At 38.7% G+C, this 26,695-nt stretch overlaps 1 protein-coding gene across 1 annotated transcript; it reads left to right on the top strand.

Annotated features, from left to right (window-relative positions):
• The first annotated feature begins 494 nt into the window (after positions 1–494).
• Positions 495–24,842, top strand: LOC106876719 (serine racemase). Its single transcript, XM_014925390.3, has 10 exons — positions 495–729; positions 5,555–5,596; positions 6,650–6,816; positions 8,835–8,919; positions 10,148–10,274; positions 11,339–11,389; positions 12,592–12,719; positions 14,788–14,838; positions 16,401–16,571; positions 24,597–24,842. The coding sequence occupies exons 1-9, from the start codon at positions 550–552 to the stop codon at positions 16,566–16,568; spliced, it is 999 nt and encodes a 332-aa protein (XP_014780876.1). The 5' UTR covers positions 495–549; the 3' UTR covers positions 16,569–16,571; positions 24,597–24,842.
• Positions 24,843–26,695: the final 1,853 nt, after the last annotated feature.

Below are 26,695 nucleotides of genomic sequence, written 5' to 3'. Positions count from 1 at the left end.
GTACATACGTGTGTATGTGTGTATGTATGTGTGTGTGTGTATGTATGTATGTATGCATGTATGTATGTATGTGTGTGTGTGTATGTATATGCGTGTATGCATGTACGTTCATATATATATATGTCTGTATATGTACGTATACACTTGCATATGTGTATAAATGTACGATATGTTGGTATGTGTGTAGGTATGTATACATGTATGTATATACATTCGCGTGCATGTGTGTATGTATGTGTGTATATGTATGCACACACACATGTATATGATATGTACGTGTGTGTATAACGGTGGGTATGTGTAGATGACTATGTATGTACGTACGTACTTATTATACACGTATGTATATGTATGTGTACGCATTTATCTCAGCATATATATATATATATATATATATATATATATATATATATATATATATATATATATATATATATATATATATATATATATATATATATATATATATATGTACGTATATATCAATGTGTGTGTGTGTGTGTGTGACAGCATGCTTTAATCAGTGTTGGATGCGATAGTAACGACACAATGTTGGAACCGACACTACGCGAGGTGCTCCGCGCCCATGAAAGGATCTTACCCTTTATACGACGCACACCGATATTCAGTAGCCGGACAGTGGACAGGCTTACCGGACTAACTGTCCACTTCAAGACAGAGAACTTTCAGAAAACCGGTTCTTTCAAGGCCAGAGGAGCGTTGAATGGGGTAAGACAGATGGCAAAACGTTGGCTCTTTCGTTTGCTATGTGTGCGTTTGCGTTTGTATGTATGTATGTATGTGTGTGTGTGTGTATGTATGTATGTGTGTGTGTGTGTTTGTGCATGCATACATGTATGAATGTATTGTGCTGGTCCTTGTGGTTGTTGTTGTTGTCGCAGTGTTTGTGGTGGTGGTGGTGGTGGTGGTAGTAACTTTCGTGGTACTTGTTTGCTGACGGTGGTGGTGGTGATTCTTGTAGATATATGATTGGGGCTATAGTAGTAGTAGTAGTAGTAGTAAGGATCAACTGGTTATATCGTGCATGTATTGTAATTTCGGTGTTGGTATGTTGTGGTTGTAGTAGAAGTGGTGGCATCAGTGATTTGTGAGGTAGTAGTTCTTTTTGTTGTTATTGTTGTTGTTCTTTAGCACGCACACACACACACGCACTCACACACACCTGACCAAGGTCTGCCCTGCTCCAACCCTTAGATCTATGCTCAAAGATATCCCCCCCCACCAACCACCACCACCGCCATCGATGAATGTCGAGTCCTTTTATTTATAGGACAAGGTTTATCTAGCAGTTGTAGTCTGAGGGAGATTCAGCTGTTGTCTCTATCCAGTCAATTGACAACATCATCAGAGGTTCTCTTATTTGCTTTGTGATGGCAATACTTGGAGCTGGTATTTGGTCTGGTGGTGGTGGTGGTGGCAGCAGTGGTGGTGACAGTAATGGTAGTAGTGGTGGTGGCAGCAGGGCCATCCCAATGGCATTGTAGGCCTCATTGGGAAATTCACTGCCCTGGGCCCTAAAGTATTTATTTCAGTTGTATAGTATTTATTCAGTTCTATATACCCGTGGGAATATGGCGTGGTGGTTAAGAGCACGAGCTACTAACCCCAAGATTCTGAGTTCGATTCCAGGCAATGACCTGAATAATAATAATAATAACATCGAAAAATACCTTAGGAATGAGAAGCCAGGTTTGGAATTTCCCCAAGACACCTGATGAGGGCTGGAGGGTATATCAGCTGAAACATGTTGACAACAAACAAGATGAGGACAAACATCCGTTGAATGTAAATAAAGTATTTATTTATTCCCAACAAACGACAACATACATAGATCAGCATTGGGCCCCTAAATCTGTGAGTTTCCCAGGAAAAGCACTGGTCCCTAAAGTATTTATTCATTCACAACAAACCACAGCACACGTAGATTAGACTTGGGACCCCTCATCAGTGGAGGACCCTGTATGAGTACCTGGTATGTGTGTGTCTCAAGAGGGCACTGGATGGTGTTCATGGTGGTGGTGGTGGTGGTGGTGGTGGTGGTCGATCCAGATCCCAGATTCAGTCCCGCTGCATGGCACTTTGGGCAAGTGTTGTCTAAGCCGAACTCTAAGCCTAATCCTAACCCTAACCCTCATGCCGACCAAAGCCTTATGAGTGGATTTGGTAGACGGAAACTGAAAGAAGCCCATCGTGTGTGTGTTTGTCCTCCCCCACCCCCCACACTGCTTGACGACCATCATTAGTGTATTTACGTCCCTGTAACATAGCAGTTCAGCAAACGAGAACAGTCAAATGGGAAAGAAAATCTTGCGTTCGATGCATTCTACTAAAGTTCTTCAAGGCAGTGCCCCAGGATGGCCACAGTCTAATGACTGAAACAAGTAAAAGACAAAAGACCAGGGCTCACCAAGAGCTTAACAACAACAGAAGACATCAAGGGATTACTTACACAGACAACCTGCTAGAAATAGCAGCCAAATATTCTTTTAATAGTACTCTACCACCCTAGAAAAATGAAGGACACATTGTATGATGCTGTACACACTTTTTCTTTGACTTGTTTTACTCATTGGACTGTGACCATGCTGGAGCACTGCTTTGAAGGGTTTTAGTTGAGTAAATGCTTGTTTTTTTAATATATTTTTTGTTTTGCTTTGAAGCCTCTTATTCTGTTGTTTCATTTGCTGAACTGCTAAGTTACACGGACATAAACGAGCAAACAACAATTGTCTAGTGGTGGAGGGAGGGGGACAAACACACACACACACACACACACACACACACACACACACACACACACATATATATATATACTAGCAATGCACCGTAGCATTGCCTGGGTGTTATGATCTACAGCCACATTGTATTATTTGTTCCTTTCCTATGGGCAGATTCGGCACACAAGGGGTATGAAACAAACAGCTCTTCTTTATAAACATGTTTTTGGGTCATTTTCTGATGAACAATGCTGCAGTTTCCATCTACCTAATTCAGCCACAAGTCTCTCGTTAGCTTAGGGATATAGTAGAAAAACACTTGCCCAAAATAGTAAAATTTGTTCAAGCAGAGTTGCCTCCCTTAGATAAAGACCTCAAAATTGTGCAACCCGACCTCGTTTTTGAGGTTGTTTTTGTAGTAAAAAAGAGTTGTACGAAAAAATCTACTTTATTTGTCAGCCAAAAGATTACTGAATCTTTTGATACCTCATACGTCAAAATTGGCAACTCAGTTTTCAAATCCATAAGAAAAATATGCACGCGCACACACAGACACACAAACTCTGTTTTATTATATAAGATTTATTACTGGAATTGCCCAATATGGATCTATATTAATTTCTTTTTAGGGGTGATGGGTATGAAAAGTACACATATATGTGTTTATATGCATACATGTGTGTCCGAATGTGTACATTATTTATGTACACATAAATAATTCCCATTAGTTAATGAAATTTTGAATTATTGTGTTTATTGTATAGCGTTTCAAGGAAAGTATATTTGTTTTTAACCATTTTATAAACTTTTGATGTCTAAATGTGCACCTGAAAATATCTACACATCTAGATACGCATGTGTGTAAGCGTACATAAAGTTAATCATAGATATACACATACACACATATAGTCTATATATGCATAAACACACACATACATACACTTATACAGACATATAACACACTCACCGGTCTGATTTCCACTCACCTGTCTTGGAATCTGCCCTTCGTAATATTATGGAGCATATATTTAATATAATGTAAATGTGTGAATAGCTCAAGAGTGGATTTCTTTACTCAGCTGGGTCTAATTGTCTACATACACTGCAAGAATATCATTCGGCCGGGACTTGTGTACCAAGTTTGATAGTTACATAATATTGTTGTGTGTGTTTATATTATTCTGATCTAACGAGGTGCCACAATTTAAGTACCTAATTCAACTGAATCTTACTTATATTTTATATATATACATACATACACAGAGCAGGCTTCAATACAGTTTCTAACTATCATTTACAAATAGGGTGAACACATGGTACAAGACTGATAAATATCAAGGAGTGATGTTTGTAGAGGCCACAGCCCCTGGAGAACTAGCCTGTAGGTTTTGAAAAGCTCTGAAGGAGACTAAATTCAACATTAAGATTATTGAAAAGCCAGGGAACTCCATCAGATCACAACTATGTAGGACGTACCCCTTTGAGAATACCACATGCACCAATGACAACTGCATGGTATGTAGTCTACAGTATAAGGTGCATAGAATGTGCTTGTAAAGACAAGAACATGATATACATAGGTGAAACATCTAGGAGCATTGCGGAAAGACTAAATGAACATTTGAAACAATATAACGACAAAAAACAATCCTCCATACTTTACCAACATGCCAACTTGACATTCGCATTTTATCCAAGCACCCAAAGGACCCAACACTCAGACAAGTACAAGAGTACATTCACATTAATGAAACATCCCCAGGAAGTATACATAGGTGTCATACCCCAACACCCACAGTTATATATACACAGATAGTGTTGTCAAAGGAGTCGTTAGAAATGGCCATAATGGATTGACACCTGTACCTCTACTGTTACTCATTCATATTTTACTCACCTGTCTTGGAATCTGCCCTTCGTAATATTATGGAGCATATATTTAATATAATGTAAATGTGTGAATAGCTCAAGAGTGGATTTCTTTACTCAGCTGGGTCTAATTGTCTACATACACTGCAAGAATATCATTCGGCCGGGACTTGTGTACCAAGTTTGATAGTTACATAATATTGTTGTGTGTGTTTATATTATTCTGATCTAACGAGGTGCCACAATTTAAGTACCTAATTCAACTGAATCTTACTTATATTTTATATATATACATACATACACAGAGCAGGCTTCAATACAGTTTCTAACTATCAAATTCACTCAATAAGCATTGGTCAGCTCAAAGTTATTGCAGAAGACACTTGCCCAAGGTGCAGTGCTGTGGAATTGAACTTAAAATTATGTGGTTGGGAAGCAAGCTTCTGAATCGTATATCCACGCCTCTGATCATGTTGAACAAAAAAAAAAAAAACAATAGAATAAGAGTTGGTCAAGGCAGGAGTGTCTTTGATTTTATGCCTGTCAGTACACTGACCAAGGGCTAAACAACACCACCAACAAGTGTTTCATTTCAAGTGGGAATTGCACAGGTGAGCAATCAGTATGTAAACAAGAAAGATTATTTCTCACAAACTGAGATAAATATATATATATATACGTGTGTGTGTTTATATATATATATATATATATATACGTCCAACCCATGCTAGCATGGAAAGCGGACGTATGATGATGATGATGATGATATATATATATATACACATGGCATGGTACCATAGGCAACAGGTAGAAAGCCTGCTACTCATGTTGGATTCAAGGAGTTCCAACAAAACCTGAATTAAAATAATAATAATAATAATAATAATAATAATAATAATAACACTGGTGATGATGATAATGATTGTTGTTGCTGATTTTTTTTGTAGATTCTGACTCTACTGGAACGGAAACCAACCATAAAAGGAGTGGTCTGTATACTACTACTACTACTACTTTTCCTTATTTTCCTCCTTTCCCTTCTCTCCTCCTAAATACCACAAGGCATTTGCTGAAATGTTACCAATTTTGCCAAGCAAATAACCCATATGTCCTGGTTTCGTGGGTCAGTTTGAGAAGAAAGGGGCAGTCAGCCCTGATGAAGACACTTGCCCAAGATGCCACGCAGTGGGATTGACCCGAAACCATGCAAGCCACTCCTGCACCTATATATATATATATAGGTTGTTAGTGACCTCCAGGTATTGGAGGCTCTACACAGAGTGGTATTGGTGTCAATGAGACCCAGAGGTGTCAGGTAATGCTCAGTAAGTGCTATGGATAGACCATAGTTAAGCTCCAGGTTTGGTGATTAAGCGAATAAGGGATCCAACGTAGGTCATGTATCAGCGTGTGTGTATATAAGGATTTACTTTTCGTAATGAGATAAAAAAAAACAAGGCTGTGCATAATACAGAACATTTATAAATGTTCTAAAATCTACACAGCCTTGGTTTTTTTTTATCTCATTACCAAAAGTAAATTTATATATATATATATATATTGTTGTGTCTGGAGAGAGTTATACTGCCTTAATATCTAACACACACACTGGTTCAATTTCCACTCATTTATTATTTATATTTTTTCTTTCCAAAATTTTCATTGCTTTTGCAACATTGTCAATGGATGTTGACTCTATCCACACACACACACACACACACACACACATTAGGAACTCTTCCAGTTTCCATGTACAAAATCTGCACATGTGGCTACTTAAGGAGCTACACAATGGGAGTGAACCTGAAATTATGTAGTGGGACAGCAACCAATTAAGTAGAATACCAATACTGGGGTCAACACAACCAACTATATCTACCCCCCCCCACACACACAAAATCTGACCCCACCCCTGTGCCTATGTTAAAAAAATCAGCATTACTGTTATTAATTTCTTCCTCTGGACCCCATCATAATCCTTTCTCAATAATCATCAGTATTTTTTTTTTCTCTTGCTTTGATTTTTTTTTTTTTTCATCCAGGTAACACACAGTACTGGTAACCATGGACTCGCCCTCGCCTGGGCAGCACAACAGATCAAACTACCCTGTTCTGTGGTCGTACCCTGCAATACCCCAGCTGTTAAAGTGGAAGCTGTCAAAGCTTATGGCGCCAATGTACAACTTTGTCAAATTGACATACAAGACAGGTATAATTCTTGTGTCTATATTCACACACAAACACAGATGCATTCACACTCACACATACATACACACACAAACTCACACACATGCATATGCACTCACACACACAAACACATACACACACACATACATACTTACATACACAAACTCACACATGCATATGCACTCACACACACAAACACACACACATATACATACTTACACACACAAACTCACACACACACACACGCACACATGCATATATTTATCACCAACATTATCATTTTGAAGTTCCCTTTTCCATCCTAGCATGAGTCAGACAGAATTGTTTTTGAGGGTGCTTTTCCTGTTGCCAACCCTCAAGTGCGTCTATGTAAAAGGTAATATTTCCCTGTGGTTGGACATAGTTTCATAGAAGATTGGAAAGGAACAACCTTGCTTGTATGATGGTGATACTCATTTACAGCCATCATATGAAGTCAAGACAACACAACACACGCACACACACACGCACACAATATGATAGGCTTCTTTCAGTTTCTGTTTCTCCTATTGACTCACAAGGCTTTGGTCAGCCTGGGGCTATAGTAGAAGACACACGCCCAGGGTGTTATGCAGCAGGACTGCAAAGCACCCTGGTTGGACACTCTCCTTTTTCTCCTGATTTGGCCCCAACATGAAAAACACTTGGCTGGGAACCAGTATAACAAAGATGGTGATGATGTTGATAGCTTTTTTGACCAACAAGATGAACGTCTCTTCACCAATAGCATCCAAGTACTGCAACACCAATGCAAGCAAGCTTCTTAATCACACAACACCCAAACACACACACACACATAAAATATGTCCTTCTCTTTAGATTTTATCCTTTCTCTTTAACCCACACTGAATCAGTGCATCATACATACATTACACAATATTCTATTAAATTCTACACATGCATTACATAATACCATTATATATTTCACACATCCTTTGTGATTTTGTGTTTGTATTTCAAGCATACACTTCATAATATCATGATACATTCCAGACATACAAAACACCATAGCATACATGTCGCACATGCTTTGTGATGATAATAATGTTTTATATTCTGGACGTACATTGAGATAATGAAATGTATTCTTAACAAACATTGCAATGTATTATTATTATTACTATTATTATTATTATTACTATTATTATTATTATTACTATTATTATTATTATTACTATTATTATTATTATTACTGCTAAGGCAGCGAGCTTTTGGAGTCGATAAATTAAGTACCAGTTGAACACTGGGGGGGGGGGGGGTCGATGTAATAGATTCATCCCCTCTCCCAAAATGGCTGCCCTTGTGGCAAAATTTGAAAGCATTGTTATTATTATTGCTAAGGCAACAAACCGGCAAAATCATTAGCACACTTGACAAAATTGCTTAACAGCATTTCATTTGTCTTTACATTTTGAGTTCAAATTCCACTGAGGTTGACTTTGCATTTCATCCTTTCTGGGTTGATAAATTCTGATAATAATTTATACATATTGTGGGTGCCCTAGGTATGATAAGAAAGGGACGTGTATACATTGGTACACACAACCATATGTGTACAACATGGTGATCTCATATCAAGGTAAACAGTGCATGACCTCGCAGGTGGGGCCCAGTTAGAATTTTCTTCAGGTTGAGTAGCCCATCGCTCAAATGGTCCTTGAATAAGGGTTGTTTAAGGATGTTGAATGAAACACCAATTTTTCCAAAGGTGAATTATTCAAACCCCAAAGAATTCCTCTCAACACATGGCTATGATGTTCCCCCACTACTTCTGCTCGTGATCAGAGATGCACATATCGTCAGCCACCAAGGGACATGCTCAACTAGTTAAGGTCAAACAACTAACAAGCAAATCTGTGGTATTGAGCAGAATATTTGCAGTAGCCCATCTTTTATACCAAGACAAAACAATGTCCACGATAAGACTTCCAATCAGGAGAGCTACTGCCTGGTACTACATCAAGACATTCATTATTATTATTATTATTATTATTATTACAGACATACATTATGTGAAAAAATTGCAGATGAAAAACAGTTTGAAATCATTGCTCCATTTGACAATGTGGATGTCATTGCCGGTCAGGTGAGATATCAAAATGCACACCTGTTTAAAATAATGTACTGATAGACATGTGGGTGTGTCTGTGTGTGGCAAGGGTGGTGCTGATGGGTGCTGATGCAGGTATTCTTATGTGTATATGGATGTGGTTTCCACTTAAATATTTGTATGAGTGAATATACACACACACACACACACACACACACACACACACACGCATGTGCTCACACACACGTGTGTGTGTAATATATGTCTATGCATATATATATATATATATATCAGGTGTGGCTGTGTAGTAAGAAGCTTGCTTCCCAACCACATGGTTCCGGGTTCAGTCCCACTGCATGGCATTTTGGGCAAGTGTCTTCTACTATAGCTTTGGGCTGACCAAAGCCTTGTGAGTGGATTTGGTAGACGGAAACTGAAAGAAGTCTGTTGTATGTATATATATATATATATATATATATATATATATATATATATATATATATGTATGCATGTATGCATGTTTGTATGCATGTGTCTGTGTTTGTCACCTACCATCGCTTGACAACCGATGTTGGTGTGTTTACGTCCCTGTAGCTTAGTGGTTCAGCAAAAGGGACTAATAGAATAAGTACTAGGCTTACAAGGAATAAGTCCTGGGGTCGATCTGTTCAACTAAAGGTGGTGCTCCAGCATGGCCACAGTCTAATGACTGGAACAAATAAAAGAATAAAAAAGAATATGTATGTAAATGTATGTGTATATATGTCTGTGTGTGTAAATATAAATATACACATGTGTGCTTATATGTATGTATGTATGTATGTGTGTATATATATATATATATATATATATATATGTATGTATATGTATTTTTATATACGAGTGTATGTGTATGTATATACACATATTTTTCTAGAAATACACACATACACACATACAAGTGGCTTCCACATACTCAGAAGTCTGTTGGTTGATTGTGTGGCTATATTAGAAGATATTTATCCAAGGTGTCACACAGTGGGAACACACACAATCTAAGATCAAAGGAGTGGGTTCCAAATGTGACCATCTCATTTTTTGTATATCAGACCACATTGTCCCTTCTGGTGTATACTTTAAACAATTCAGTGAGATTTGAGAGAGATGTGGCTGTTACTTCTAGCCAGCCATCCAATGTACAGGCTCCCTGGTTAAGCAATTTTTAAGCTTTTGTTGAATCCATAAAAACAGTAAAAGTCACAATAATATCTTGGGTACATTACAGGGTACAATTGGAATTGAACTCATGCAACAAGTACCTGAGCTGGAAGCAGTTATAGTTCCTGTTGGAGGTGGTGGTCTCGCTGCGGGGATATCGCTTGCCACAAAGTTAGTGAGTCCAAAGACTAAAGGTAAGATCTTTACGTTGTCTGACTTATTATTAGGCGTTGTTCTTCGAGTCAAAGAGTCAGCATGGTACAGGAGGACTAAAGTACTGGTTTAGTGATCCCTGTGATGGTAGCGATAATTTTGGTTATGGTACCTGAACAAGATACGAGGAAATGAGAAGTTGAAACCAACTCTGAGTGGAACACAATCATCATCATCATCACCACCACCAATTGTTGGTTTATGAATATTTACCTGAAGATTGTTCGTGTAAAACGTGAAATTACTTGTAAAAATACACCAAATATGTGAAAATCTGTTCACACATATATATATATATATATATATATATATATATATATATATGATCATAAATATACAGGGATTAGCATGAGTTGCTTCTCCAACATACTGAAAATTTAGAAATAGCAGTCAAAGAGCTACTGATTCTAAACTACAAATTTTTTCTCTAACGGATGGCGATATTTATGGCACACACAAAACAAAAACAGAAGAGAAAAGCAAAAACAAACCTGCCTTTAGTTAATTGAGTACGACGTTTCACGGTTAAGAGTATGAAGGTACTCTATTCCGATCTTCAGCCCAATATTCGAATAAATTTGAAAGTGTCTATATAACTCATGGGAATTTTGACCATGCGACATCAAAAACACATGAGGAAGGCACTTACAAAACTTATCGTCTAGTACGTTCAAATACTTCACTCCAAAGAATCTATTCCATGTGCGCCACAAATAGTCCCGCATAAAAAGTCCTGTATAAAAGGGTTACAGTTTAACCATTCAATTAGAGGCATCAATATAAATATACAGATATAGGGCAGGGAATCGTCAATTAGTAATAAAATTAATAATTAACAATTTTGCCAAGTAGTTCAGTATGAAAAAACCTTTATCGGTAAAACCATTTATAATCATAAATATACAGGGATTAGCATGAGTTGCTTCCCCAACATACTGAAAATTTAGAAATAGCAGTCAAAGAGCTACTGATTCTAAACTACAAATTTTTTCTCTAACATGTACATATATGTATGTATTTCTAATGGTCTTCTCTCTATTTCCAGTATATATGGTGGAACCACTTGGCAAAGAATTGGGAAAGAGCATGAAAGCAGGTAAGCTGTAGTTACTCTATATTTGTAGCAGTAGTAAATGCAGCAGCAGTAGCAGCAGTTGTAGTAGTAGTAGCAGTAGTAGTTGTAGTGGTAGCAGAAGTAGCAGCAGCAGTAGTAGTAGCAGTAGTTGTAGTAGTAATAGTAGTAGTTGTAGTAGTAGTGCTAGAAGTAGTAGTAGTAGTAGCAGTAGTAGTAATAGTAGTAGTACTAGTTGTAGTAGTAGCAGCAGCAGCTGTAGTAGTAGTAGTAGTAGTGCCAAAATTTGAAGCAGTTATGAAGGAGGTGAGGTGGTGGGAGGGGAATTGTTGATGCCTCACACAAAATGTTTATCAGAATTTCTTCTGGCTTTATGGTTAGAGTTCAATTCCAGGTGAGGTCAGCTTTGCTTTTCATCCTTTCGAGGCTAATGTAATAAAGTACCAGTCAAACCCTGGTGTTGATATAATTAATTAACCCACCCACCCCACCCTGTCAAAATTGCTAGCCCTGTACCTAAATCAGAAACCATTATTATAATTATTATTATTATTATTGTTGTTATTATGAAATGGAAGGTGGTGACCAGGCAGAATCGTCAAGCATGCTGGGCAAAATATTTATCAGCGTTTCATCTGCCTTTATGTCCTGAGTTCAAATTCCACTGAGGTCAAGTTTGCCTTTCATCTTTTGAAATTGATGAAGTAAGTACCAGTGGAATACTGGTGCTCAATGTAATCAACTTGCTCCCCTCCTCTAAAAGTTTTAGGCCTTGCACCTATAGTAGAAAAGATTATTATTATTATTATTATTAACATTAGCTCGCAGAATCATTAGCACACTGAACAAAATGTTGTTCAGGGTTGAAATTCGTCCGAGATTGCCGTTGCTGTTCATCCTTTCAAGGATGAAAAAACAAGTACCAGTCGATAGAATTAACCCTTAAAATTTCAGGCCTTGTGCCAATTGTAGAAAGGCGTATAAATAAGTCATGGGGTCGATTCAAGGCAGTGCTCCAGCATGGCTACAGACTAATGACTGAAACAAGTAAGAGATAAAAGATAAAAAGATTTTAAAAAAATAAATATATCAATACATTGGACACTCCAAGCTGAAGTATTGAGTACTTCATTTTTAAATACACTTCTTCCCAGAAACACATCACAACAGTAGCTTCTTACTTTTGTGTGTCATTGTCTTATTATTCTTTTCTTTTCTGCTGAAAGGGCGCCGAATGTGGGAAGGACCCCCAGCTCGAGTGAACACCATAGCTGATAGTATAGCCAGGCAGCAACTTGGTGAAATCACATGGCCTATAGTGCTGAAGTATGCTGAGAACGATGTCCTGAGTGTAGTAAGTATGTTGTCAGTCCTCAAAAAAAAGCATACAGCTTACCAAGTGGAGTCTATGTGAGTCAAGATGTACTGGAGTCAAGCCAGGCCAGGGAATTTCCTGGACGCCACAGAATGTTTGTATATTTTAAAGATTATGGAGGTATGTGACCAAGTGATTAGAGTGTTGCATTCACGATCACAAGATTGTGGTTTCAATTTCTAGACCAGGCGATGCATTGTATTCTTGAGCAAAACATTTCATTTCATGTGGCTCCAGTTCACTTAGGTAGCAAAAAGGAGTAATCTTGCGACAGACCAGTGTCCTGTCCAGGTGGGGAATATATATATGCCGAGGAAACCGGGAAACTAGCTTTATGAGCTTATGGGTTAGGAAGGACTTGTGGAAGTATGTAGCATAGTGGTTAAGATGTTGGACTCATGATCGTAAGATTGTGGTTTCAATTCCAGGACTGGGTGATGTGTTGTGTTCTTGAGCAAAACACTTCATTTCACGTTGCTCGAGTCCACTCAGCTGGCAAATTTGAGTAATCCTGTAATGGGCTGGCGTCCTATCCAGGAGGGACTATATACACCACAGAACCTGGAGAACTGGTTTTATGAGCCTGATATGGCTGAGGAAGGACCTTTTTCCTTTTGATATTGAAGATTTGCAATCACAAAAAGGAAGGAAGAAATTTTGTGGTCCCTAATAAAAAGATTCCTATCAGAAAAACCCGACATTCAATACATGTGGATTTTACCAGCAACCCACACATGTAGAATCCTACATATAGGAATCCACATGTGCCAAGAATCATACATATAGCTGTCTGCTGGAGTTCCACACATGTAGCAACTTTATATACATGCAAGTATATATACGCATACATACATACATTCATACACATTGGTGGTCGTCCATTTGTGACCAAGGAAGACCATTAGTGACCATTGCCCATGCAACATGTCAGCAATGTCTGTGATTGAGGTTATTGCATGTGCAGTTGGCTGCTTCACCATGGTTCACATACACACAGAGCTTCCATGTGGTGTTCTCCTGCTGAACCAGGCATTGGAAAGTCACGTTATTGATAAGACAGACAGAGCAAGGTATCTGATGCCAATATGGGTCACAGACTCAGGAATGTGGGAGCACCATGAAGTGCCAGCAAAAGATCCCCTAAATTTTCTATGCCATTCCCTTCATATCTGGTTTTATATCAGAGTGACCTTCTAGAGACAAGCTTTAACAAAACTAAAGGATGCCTCACTCCCAGCAGTCTTCTAGCATGCAGGACATTAACCCAGAATTTTTTAGGACCTATGCTACATACAAGCATATGTACATGCATGCATACATACATACAAGCACATATATATGTGTGTGTATGTATTATATATATATGTATATATATATATATATATATATGTATATATATATATATATATATATATGCACCAGTGTAACAAATATTTATTAATATGTGTGTTTATAAATATATACAAATACACATACACACATGCATATATACACAAGCCAGTGAAATATATATATATATATATATATATATATATATCAGGTGTGGCTGTGCGGTAAGTAGCTTGCTTAACAACTACATGGTTCCAGGTTCAGTCCCACTGCGTGGCACCTTGAGCAAGTGCCTTCTACTATAGCCTCGGGCCGACCAAAGCCTTGTGAGTGGATTTGGTAGACGGAAACTGAAAGAAGCCTGTCGTATATATGTATATATATATGTATGTGTGTCTGCTTGTCCCCCCAACATCGCTTGACAACCGATGAGGATGTGTTTACGTCCCCGTCACTTAGCGATTCAGCAAAAGAGATCGATAGAATAAGTACTAGGCTTCCAAAGAATAAGTCCTGGGGTCGATTTTCTCAACTAAAGGCAGTGCTCCAGCATGGCCACAGTCAAATGACTGAAACAAGTAAAAGAGTAAAAGAGTATATATATATAAACATATATATGTATATATCAGTATTTCCAGATACCTGCAAACTCACACACTATCCATATGCGTACATGCAGCTAAATACAATAATTTAGTAAATATTTCTCTGTTTTCAGACAGATCAAGAAATCATTGAAGGAATGAAGTTTGCTTTTCAAACTATGAAGGTAAGCTCTGTGTGTGTGTGTGTGTGTCTGTGTGTAGATGCATGTTGTCATTTAACCTTTAAAACTGCCCCTGATCCAGTCATGCCCATCTCCTCTCATTTTCTATCACAGAGTGTCTTGTCTCAGATTACTCTGTGTTAGCTACTATTTTTAGCAGGCTTATGACCAAAACAATCCAGATATGACCATTCTGTCCTTTATTTACTTATAATTTATCTTGAAGTATTTTTTCTAATATCTCTACTCTTTGTTTAAGGGAGAAGGATGTGACACGAAGGATCTGCTATTTCTAGCAGATTAGATACTCAAACTGAAGCTCCCGCATTGACTTTTCTTTTTGTTGTTGATTATTATTGTTTTTGTTTTCCACCTTTAGATTACCCACCCCTTCTTCATCAATCATACAGGTGAGCAAGAGCACCTACCTTGCTCTGGAGATGAAATACAATGACACAAGCATGGCTCAGTGGTTAAGTTTGTTTCACAAGATAAATACCTGTGGCCATATGTGATGCTTGAGAAGACCCATCAAGCCAAGTGAAATTGTAATCATGGTCAATGCCAGTCTTGCATAACTGGCACACAAAAGCACCCTTACAGAGGCAGTGACAAATGTCCAAGACCCTTGGCAATGTGCTGTGCTTGAAAAGGCTTGTCAAGCCAAGTGAGATCACAGTTGTGGCTGAGGCCAGTGTTTCAGAACTGTTACCTGCGCAGGTGGTGTGCAAAAGGCACACTATACTCTTGTAGAAACCATGCCAAATCAGACTGCTCATGAAATTAATGTGGATGTGGCTGAGCACTCCACAGATACATATACTCTTAACATAATTCCCAGGGAGATTCAGCAGGACACAGAGTGTGACAAGGCTGGCCCTTTCAAATTCTGGTACTAATCATTTTTGCCAGCTGAGTGGACTGGAGCAATATTAAATAAAGAATCTTGCTCAAGGACACAACATGCAACCATGTATTGAACTCACAGTCTTACAACCATGAGTCAGATACCCTAACCACTGAGCCATGTGCCTTCACATATCTATACCTACATACATATGCACAAACTTTCTTAATATTTCATATTCATTCCTTTCTTTATTGTTAATGAAGTTGTTATAATATATATATTGACCCCTTTATCCTTTTACTTTGGCCTTCATTATGTGGAGGAGCATGGCTTAGTGGTTAGGCTATTGGACACATAATCATAAGATTGTGGTTTCAATTCCTGGACTGGGCAACGTATTGCGTTCTTGAGCAAAACACTTCATTTCACGTTGCTCCAGTCCACTCAGCTGCCAAAAGTGAGTAACCCTGTGATGGACTTGTGTCCCATCCAGATGGAATTATATAGGCAATGGAAACCAGGAAACTGATCATATGAATCTATATGACTCAGGATTTTTAGTAATATATGATTCCCTCTTTCCAGCTTGTAAAATATAGTTTATGCTTCAATCCAGTCCATAAGGCCAAATGAGTTTGACACACCCAGCTAGACATGGTTGCTCAAATACTAAAGTTAGCAGCTAAGCCTTACAATTGTTATTCTATTGTTATAGGTGGTCATCGAGTCTGCTTCAGCAACTGGTCTCACTGCTCTCCTACAACACAAGTTTCAACATCTACATACTTCAGCACAAAACGTTGGAGTGATTCTTTGTGGTGGCAATGTAGATTTGGATCAGTTACCATGGCAAACGAACCTGTCTTCAAATAAGGAAACCTGAGAGGTAGGTAAATATTTATAACAGGGATAAATTTTCTCTGTGTAACAGTATATGAATTTCAGGAAAACTTTATATATCTTTTATCTTTTACTTGTTTCAGTCATTTAACGATTGGACAGAATAATTGAAGCTTACCTTTGACTTATTCTATCCAAAAGGGATTTTTTTTTAACCCAATATTTATAGCTTTGTATGTGTTTTGAGATCTAGTTCCCCTGCAAAAAAAGGAAAAACACCTAAACAGATTATATACATGTACACATTGGTACACACACTTTAGCCAGATTAGTGTTGTCTCCCTCACCACTAACCTTTCTTCCTGGTCAATTCAACATGTGAAACCATTAATCCAGACATGTTTTTTTTTCTCCTCTCTCTATATTTTCCTTCTTTGATTTTTTGTGTAGAAAATTGCAAACATGAAACATGAAAGACTCTTCCATTTTACCTGAGCATAAAACTCATACACTTTGTGGTTCCCTCACCAATCTCTGCTTTCTGTTTTTGCTCAATTTTGAACCACACACACATATATATATATATATGGAATTTCTATGCTGATAGAACCCACGACAAAGCTCTCGAAGACATGAACAATAGCTAAATCATCTCTATTTTTATATATTATCCCTTCTGATGCGCTCCCCTTCCACCACCCCCACTCTGTTTTTCTAACTATACATTTCTGTCTTAAATTCATGATTATCTATGTATATCACTTGATTTATCGTCCTCGTCTCTACTTTCTTGAAGTTTTGCTACTTAGCCCAAACCTGACTGAAATTCGTCTCTCCCCGCCTTTAAAAATTACGATTTTAACTCATTTCTGTTACCGATTCAAACATTTAATCTCATGGTTAAACACTGCTGTGTTTCTTTCAACTTTTTTCTAAAAACCCAACGAATTTGAAACCAGCATGATGTCCTGCAGCCTGTCCTCTGTCTCTCTCTCTCTCTATCTATCTATTCTATCTCTATCCCTCTCTCTCTACATCACTACTCTTCCCCCACTTCCTCCTCTCTGACTCGCACGCGACCCTAAACATATAACCAGTTCACTTCCAACTTCATGCCAAATCGTTTTGGAATTTCTATGCTAATAGAACCCATGACAAAGCTCCCTTAGCCCGCGGTATACTGATAGAACCCACGACAAAGCTCCCTTAGCCAGCGGTACGCCCGCCCTCCCACCCCCTCCACCAGTACCGGAAGTTTTAGATCATCTTCCTCGAACACTGCCAGTGACCTTATACCCCACCTAGCGCATAAAGAATGGGTAGTATATGAAGGTTGTAGGTATTGTTTTGTTTATGAATTCTGCCAAATGCAAGCTTTCTTTTCAGGTACACGACACTGCTCACCTCCATCCCAGGGTCACACGGGCCCACTCCTCCCACACTGTCAGGATTGGCACTCTCAACGTCGGCACGCTGAAAGGTAGGTCTAGTGAGATTGTTGAGATGCTTGAATGGCGACGGGTAGATCTGTGCTGCATCCAAGAAGTAAGATGGAGAGGAGGTTCTGCGAGGTTCCTCACAGGCAAAGAACACAGGTACAAGATTTTCTGGGCAGGAAACACTGACGGGGTCGGGGGCGTAGGAATACTTCTAGCAGAGAAATGGGTTGATAAGGTAATCGAGGTAGTTAGAGTATGTGACAGAGTACTTAAGATTAGACTAGTGCTTCATCATAGATTAGCTACTGTCATCTCAGCCTATGCCCCTCAACTGGGGCTACCGGATGGTCTGAAAGACCAATTCTATGACACCCTCTTGCAAACTACCTCGTCGACAAGGGACAGGGACCTTCTCTTTGTGGCTGGAGACTTCAATGGTCATGTCGGACGTCGTGCTGGAGGCTTCCATGGCATACATGGAGGCTATGGCTTCGGTTCCCGCAACGAGGAGGGAACCAGACTGCTGGAGTTCTGTGATGCAACCGATCTTATGGTTTGCAATACCAACTTCAGGAAACCTGCCTGTCACCTAGTCACCTACTGATCCGGCAGACACTCTAGCCAAATCGATTACATCCTCGCCAGAAATAGAGAAAGAGGGAGGCTTATAAATGCCAAAACCCTCCCTGGCGAAGAATGTACACCCCAACACAGATTACCAGAATTAGACCGGCTTGGAGGAGAAGGGTGAGGAAGCTTAAAGACCCTGCAAATGGACAGAGACTTAGAGACAAGTTACTTGAAGCATTTGACGAAATAGAAGGGGATATAGCATCATACAACGTAGAAGACAATTGGAGATTTCTGCGGGACAACCTGTTGAGAGCCACCGACCAGATCTGTGGCTGGTGTAAAGTCCCTTCTCGACCCAGAGTAACGTGGTGGTGGAACAAGGAGGTAGACAGGGCTATTAGACAAAAGAAACAGGCTTGGAAGGACTGGAAGAACGGTGGTAGCAGGGAATTGTACCAATCTGCCAGAAGGGAAGCTAGGCGACAGGTTTATTTAGCCAGAGGGGAAGCAGATAAGAAAAGATTTGCCAATGCTCTGCGCCGTGAGGACCAAAGACTCGAGGTATTTCGTGTTGCAAGACAGTGTAGGAGAGAGAATAGTGATGTTGTAGGAGAGAAATGTGTTCGCATGGATGATGGTACGCTTGCACTAAATGAGGCTGCAAAGAAAGAGGTCTGGAGATGCCACTACGATAGATTGCTTAATAAAGAGAATGAATGGGAGAAAGAGAGTCTGCCGTATGTCGACCCAACAGAGGGACCAGCTATCCGAGTTGACAGTACCAGGGTAGATAAAACAATTAAGAGTATGAAGACAGGGAAAGCCCCCGGCCCATCAGGATTCACTGCAGAGATGCTCAAAATATCTGGCAGTGTTGGCTACAGCCTAGTCACCCGTATTACGAACCAGGTGATACACGAAGGAGTCATACCCAATGGCTGGTGAAGCAGCACCATAGTCAACTGCTACAAAGGTAAAGGTGACGCTTTAGATACAAATAATTACAGAGGCATCAAGCTGTTAGATCAGGTTATGAAAGTTACGGAGAGGGTCATAGCCCAACTAATTAGGGAGTGAATCAATTTAGATGAGATGCAGTTTGGGTTCGTGCCAGGTAAAAACACCACTGATGCCATATTTCTAGTAAGACAGCTGCAGGAGAAATACCTAGCCAAGGATAAACCTCTGTACCTGGCTTTTGTTGACATGGAGAAAGCTTTTGACAGGGTCCCCCGATCTCTTATCTGGTGGTCAATGAGGAAACTTGGGATAGAAGAATGGTTAGTGAGAGCTGTGCGAGCCATGTACAGAGATGCTGCCAGTAAGGTGAAGGTTGGAAATGAGTACAGTAATGAATTCCGGGTCGAGGTAGTGGTCCACCAAGGTTCCGTCCTCAGCCCCCTCCTATTTATCATAGTCCTCCAGGCGATCACAGAGGAATTCAAGACAGGTTGCCCCTGGGAGTTCCTCTATGCTGATGACCTTGCACTAATTGCGGAGTCACTATCAAAACTAGAGGAGAAGTTTCAGGTGTGGAAGCAAGGACTAGAATCAAAGGGCCTTAGAGTCAACCTAGCAAAAACCAAAATCCTAATAAGTAGGAAGGTAGATAAAACACAAACCCCTTCAGGTAGATGGCCCTGCTCAGTATGTAGAAAAGGAGTAGGTAGTAACTCTATAAGATGTACCCGGTGCAAGCTATGGACACATAAGAGGTGCAGCAATATCAAAGGCAGATTAACTACGAAGTTAGTTTTTGTATGTGGCAGATGTTCAGGTGCAATAAACACTGTAAACAAACAGGAAACAACTTCTATCTCATTCCAGGGAGAAAAACTAGAGGTAGTCGATAGCTTCCGCTATCTGGGTGACCAAGTTAGTAGTGGGGGTGGGTGCGCTGAAAGTGTAGCTGCTAGAATAAGAATAGCTTGGGCAAAGTTTAGAGAGCTCTTACCCCTGCTGGCGACAAAGGGACTCTCACTCAGAGTAAAAGGCAGACTGTATGACGCATGTGTATGAACAACCATGTTACATGGCAGTGAAACATGGGCTGTGACTGCTGAGGACATACGTAAGCTCGCAAGGAATGAAGCCAGTATGCTCCGCTGGATGTGTAATGTCAATGTGCATACCCGTCAAAGTGTAAGTATCTTGAGAGAAAAGCTGAACATAAGAAGCATCAGTTGTGGTGTGCAAGAGAGACGATTGCGCTGGTATGGACATGTGGTGAGAATGAATGAGGATAGCTGCGTGAAAAAGTGCCACACCCTAACAGTTGAGGGAACCCGTGGAAGAGGTAGGCCCAGGAAGACCTGGGCTGAGGTGGTGAGGCAAGACCTTCGAACATTGGGCCTCACCGAGGCGATGACTACTGACCGAGACCTTTGGAAATGTGCTGTGCGTGAGAAGACCAGGCAATCCAAGTGAGATTGTTGCCAGTGCCCCTGGACTGGCTCTTGTGCGGGTGGCACATAAGATGCACCATTTTGAGCATGACCGTTGCCAGTACTGCCTGACTGGCCTTCGTGCGGGTGACACGTAAAAGCACCCACTACACTCTCTGAGTGGTTGGCGTTAGGAAGGGCATCCAGCTGTAGAAACTCTGCCAAATCAGATTGGAGCCTGGTGTTGCCATCCGGTTTCACCAGACCTCAGTCAAATTGTCCAACCCATGCTAGCATGGAAAGCGGACTTTAAACGATGATGATGATGATGATTTATATATATATATATATATATATATTTAAAAAGACTTAATATATTTAAAATGCTTAATATCTGATGGTAGTCTCTCATGGTCTGAGAAAGACAATTCTGCAATTTCTTGTTGAACGATCTGCACAAATGATTTGGTTATTGTGATCAAATGCTTGTGCTGTACATTAACACACTCTCTCCATCAAAATGACGTTACCTGAACAGGTGCCAAAGTAATCACAGACTAACGTGAAATGAAGTGTTTCGCTTAAGAACACAACGCACAACCTGGTCCTGGAATTGAAACCACAATCTTGCAATTGTGAGTACAGCACCCTGGCCACGAGGACATGTGCCCTTCATAAATGTTTAACACACAAAAGCAATTTTCATAGGAATAATTCTCTTTTTTATTGTAAACACTTTTTTCTTTCAATATCACATATTTTATTGACAAGAATGGGACAAAAAAATAAATAATTATAATAAATAATATTTGACAAAAACTATCAGTGGACAAAAAAAAACAACAATTAAGTAATGAAATCTCATTCAAGTTAATTTTTTTTTATATATATTATTGATAATATAATTTTGATATTTTTTCTTCAGTCATTTTTTTTTACAGCGTAAGACAAGAAAAATAATCAAAAACTATTTTCTATAAATTTTCGTTTACTGTTTTACAGTCTCCTCCATCTTTGACACAGGGGATGAGGTGGGGGCAGTGGTGGTGGGAAGATCAGTCAGTTTCAATTGGGAGGAAGGGAGTGGGGGTTTATATGCGGATATTCAAATGTTTATTCATATAATAATTTCTTAGTCGTTTTTTTGATTTTATATAATACATTTTTAATAAACAAAAAAAACAAAACACGTTTGTAATTAGAGAGGGAGATATTCATTGGTTCTCTTGAATTCGTGGGGCTGAGATCAGGCAGTGGCAATTCCAAGTAATTTGGGCGGAATGAATACCAAAACATCAATTTTTTATGTTTGAAAGCTGCTGTTTACCGGGTTTCTTACCAATATTCATTTACCAAAAATTTTACATATATGTACATGTATGTCCATGTGTACACGTGTATATATATGTGTGTATATATGTATGTAATTAGGTTTGTGTGTGTGTAATCTTATTTTGCTGCTAATACTTATAAATATTTACATGATTATTTGTAAGCGTAATTATATTAACACAAACACACACAGATGGTTCCTCTAGTGCTGGCAGCGTAAAATACAGGCAGACTAAGAATGCATTTTATGCTGCCATTTGCAAGCGAAACACCATTCAGCAGTACGAGGAAAAAAAAAAAAACCTATGTCCTCCACCAGAGACTCACTCCAGAATTTGTCAGTTTTCTCTTTATTGTCTGCCATGGGAGAAATAGAAGGACAAACCTATCCAACCCACACTGACATAGGAACAAAAAAAAGAAATAACCCTGGAGATATGATGATGATGATGTTATGTTGTAGTTTTTCTTTTTTGTTGTTTGTCTCATCCAAATGTAAACACTTTTCTCCCAACTGTAACCCTGTACTCTACTTCATCTGCTGCTCTTGCAGCAATTAAAATAAATCGTTATTATAAATAATTATAATAGAGACATTGGGCTGACAGAAGAATCGTTAGCATGTCAGACAAAGTGCTTAGCGGCATTTCTTCCAGCTCTTTACCTTCTAAGTTCAAATTCTGCCAAAGTTGACCTTGCCTTTCATGCTTTGTGGGGTCACTGAATAGAGTACTAGCTAAGTACTGGGACGTTGGTGTCATCAACTTCCCTCAACCCTCAAAATTACTGGCTTTGTGCCAAAATTTAGAACAATATTCAATTTTTGTATTTAGTTTGCAAGATTCTTGATGTGAATCGGTGTGTTGGAACCAATTTTGCTGTGTCTTAGGAGGGTCGTTATGCCAATATTAATAACACACACACACTGGTTCAATTCCACTTCTTTATTATTAGTCAGTTGGACTGAATAGGAAAGTCACTGTAAAGGTTGCAAACAGTGACAAAAGAATTTCGACAAACAACCGATTAATTGTTTAACCAGCACATTAAGCAAATGATTAATTGGCCAGTTGGTTACATATTTAACCAAATGTCTTATAATAAAGAAGTGGAGTTGAACCAGTGAGTGTGTATTATTATTATTGGTGTAATGACTCTCCCAAGACACAACAAAATTTAGAACAGTATTATTATTATTATTATTAACAATATTACATTTTTGAAGACTGGGTCTTTGGGTGGTGGCTACAAAGAGACCATTGATGGAATTACAAGATAAGACTACGAGGAATGTAAAGAATGTGATACAAGAGAATTCAAAGACCCAGTCGTCAACAATATAATAATAATCCTTTCTACTATAGGCACAAGGCCTGAAATTTTGGGGGAGGGGTTAAATCAACTACATCAAACACAGTACTTCACCGGTACTTAATTTATCGACCCCGAAAGGATGAAAAAAAAAAAGTCAACCTAGGTGGAATTTGAACTCAGAACACGAAGACAGACAAAATGATAATAACAATAATTTATGATTTAGACACAAAACCAACAGTTTTGGTGGGGTGGAGCCCCTTTTGATTAAACTGACCTCACTACATGAAAGGTACTTCATTTTAACGATCCCTACCCACTGAAAAACAATGAAAAGTTAAGTTGATCTTGGTAGAATTTGAACTCATAATGTAAGGAACCACAACTACATACTGCTAATCCATTGCCCTTTCCTTTATAATAATAATGGTTTCAAATTTTGGCACAAACTCAGAAATTTTAGGGAGACCGCTTAGTCAATTACACTGATCCCCAAAGTTTAGCTGGCACTTATTTTATTGACCCCAAGAAAGGAAAGGCAAAGTCAACCTCAGCAGGGTTTGAACTCAGAATGTAAAGAGCCAAAAGAAATGCCGCTAAGCATTTTTTTCCTCTGTGCAGTAATGATTCTACCAGCTTGACACCCTTGCGAAGATAATAATAATAATAATCCTTTCTACTAAAGGTGCAAGGTCTGAAATTTGTGGGCAGGGAACCAGTTGATCACATCAACTCTAATGCTCAACTGTTACTTATCTTATCAACCCTGAAAGCATGAAAGGTAAAGTCGACCTCAGCAGAATATGAACTCTAAATGTAATGACAAATAAAATACCATTAAGCATTTCGCTCAGTGTGCTAGCAATACTGCCAGCTCACTGCCTTAATTATTATAATAATAATAATAATAATAATAATAATAATAATAATAATAATAATAATAATAATAATAATAATAATAAATTCTATTTTGTTATATTCAAAGAACTGTTTTTATTTTTTTTATATTTTTATGTTTCCCATTTTCAGCAACCACTATTTCACGATTTGATTGTAAAACATGACCAAAAAAGCCTGGCACCAACAGACATCTTACAAGACAAGACCAAAGGCTGCCCTGCATAACAAAAGGTGATGGCGTCACAAAGACTAGCATTATTTTGCAAAACTATTATTCTGTCAGACTCAAAGAATACCAAAATATATATAAATATATATATAAAAATAATATAAACATTTTAAATCATTAAATAAAATACAAATCTAATAATTTGATTTTTATTGTTTACTTGTTTCAGTCACTGGACTGTGGTCATGCTGAGGCATCACCTTGAAAGGTTTAGGCTAGAGGTTTGAAACCATTTTTTGTCTGTGGACCCTTTTCGTTCCCATTTTTACTCGGGTCGACTCCCATAGCCATTTGATGTTTAAAAAAATCCTTTTATACTTTTATAATAAAATATTATAAACAAATGCGCAAAAAGAAATTGTTAAAACATTTTGGATCCTGAAGAAGTATCAGCAAGGGTTATAAGGGCTCTCTAGTTGAGAACCCCTGGTCTCGTACTTATTCTATTGATCTCTTTTGCCAAACTGCTAAGTTACAAAGACATAAACAAACCAGGAGCAGTTGTCAAGGAATAGGATCACATACACACACACAGGGTTTCTGTCTACCAAATTCACTCACAAGGCATTGATCAACCCAGGTGTCAAGCAGTGGGACTGAACCTGCAACCATGTGGTTGGGAAGCAAACCTCTTACCACACAGCATTAAACTATATAATTAATTATTTTTTCAAATAGCAATCAATCTGCAATTAAACACAGAACATTATCTTTTAAAAAACTGTGGATGACAATGTTCTTTAGACCCATGTCACCTATGATCAAAAGAGTTCCATCCGTGACCACCCTGTCCTAAAGAAGTTGGTGGGATAGAATGACATATCTTAATCTCTTTGTCTTATTTTTCTGGGGGTTTTTTTTAAATATTTTTTTTACAACCATATGTTGTAATTCAGTGGAGATTTAGCTGCTATTTCTAGTGGGTTGATGCAGATTTCAATACAGATTTTATAAACTTGCAGTCCCTTGAAAGAACAACTGAAAAGCAGGAATTGGAACTCATTTCATCAATACATGATTAAGGAAGCCTTGAAGTGGTCGTTCAAACCTGCTGAACACAACAGCTAAATTTTCCCTCAAATCACAGCCCTGGTGTCTCAAAGTGTTAGGTCACAGAGACATTGGACAATGCAGGCCTGGCTGCATTATGCTTTGAACAAAGACAGGATGGTCGCAGAAGGAACACTCTTGAATGGTCGGAGAATGCTTAGGGCTCGTTTTGTGATGACACGGGTGGATGATGCCATCACTGCTACCTCCACTCCCACCATTATCATCAGTTTTCATCATCATCATCATCATCATTCTAATGTCTTTTGTCTATGCTGACATGGGTTGGATGGGTTTGCAAAGTTAACAAGAAAGTGTTTCATACTCACTACAAAATTTAGATTAAGATCCACAATGAAATTCAAGAAAATAAGACCCACCCATTCCCCACCTATCACCCACATCAAAGTAGAAGCACACAAAAACAACAACAAAAAAACACATCTTAACCCCTCCCCCACTTCAACAGGTTAGACATTATAAACATGAATCAGTCGTAGAAAATAAAACAAGTTCAAAGATAAAGCTTGAACCAGCTTCCTCAGAATTTACAGTTAATTTATAATTCAAGACTAGATTTTACTCTGCAGGTCCTGACAAACACATACGAACATCAAAGACCCTAACCCTAACCCTAACCCTAACCACTCAGAGACATATCTGGGATTGTTGTTGTTGTTATTTACATACACAAAGATCTTAACAGCTTGCCATTCAAACCAGCCACCCATACAATGTCATTCTAAAAATAAGCAATCACATCATTAAAATTTTGAAGCTACGAGATAATACAGGATTAATTCAAAACAATGCAAATGAATAATACATTTGACAAAGTAATCTGAACGACAAAGAGTTTAACCAGTCCTATCCAACGCAAATGTTCTCCCCATGTTCAGAGCAGCCAGCTCTGGCCTATCACAGTCTCCAAAGATATGAAATAATGCAT

The sequence above is a fragment of the Octopus bimaculoides genome, chromosome 26 (genome assembly GCF_046866305.1).
Source record: "Octopus bimaculoides isolate indiv1 chromosome 26, ASM4686630v1, whole genome shotgun sequence".
Lineage (NCBI taxonomy): Eukaryota > Metazoa > Mollusca > Cephalopoda > Octopoda > Octopodidae > Octopus > Octopus bimaculoides.
This window is presented reverse-complemented; position numbering and strand designations above follow the sequence as displayed.

What these genes read in the sequence shown, in the direction of transcription:
- LOC106876719 (XM_014925390.3), top strand. Translation starts at nt 550, where the DNA reads ATGTTGGAACCGACACTACGCGAGGTGCTCCGCGCCCATGAAAGGATC. An exon ending in AACCAACCATAAAAGGAGTG is followed by an intron (nt 5,597 to 6,649) that starts GTCTGTATACTA and finishes TTTTTCATCCAG; the next exon opens with GTAACACACAGTACTGGTAA. An exon ending in TGGATGTCATTGCCGGTCAG is followed by an intron (nt 8,920 to 10,147) that starts GTGAGATATCAA and finishes GGTACATTACAG; the next exon opens with GGTACAATTGGAATTGAACT.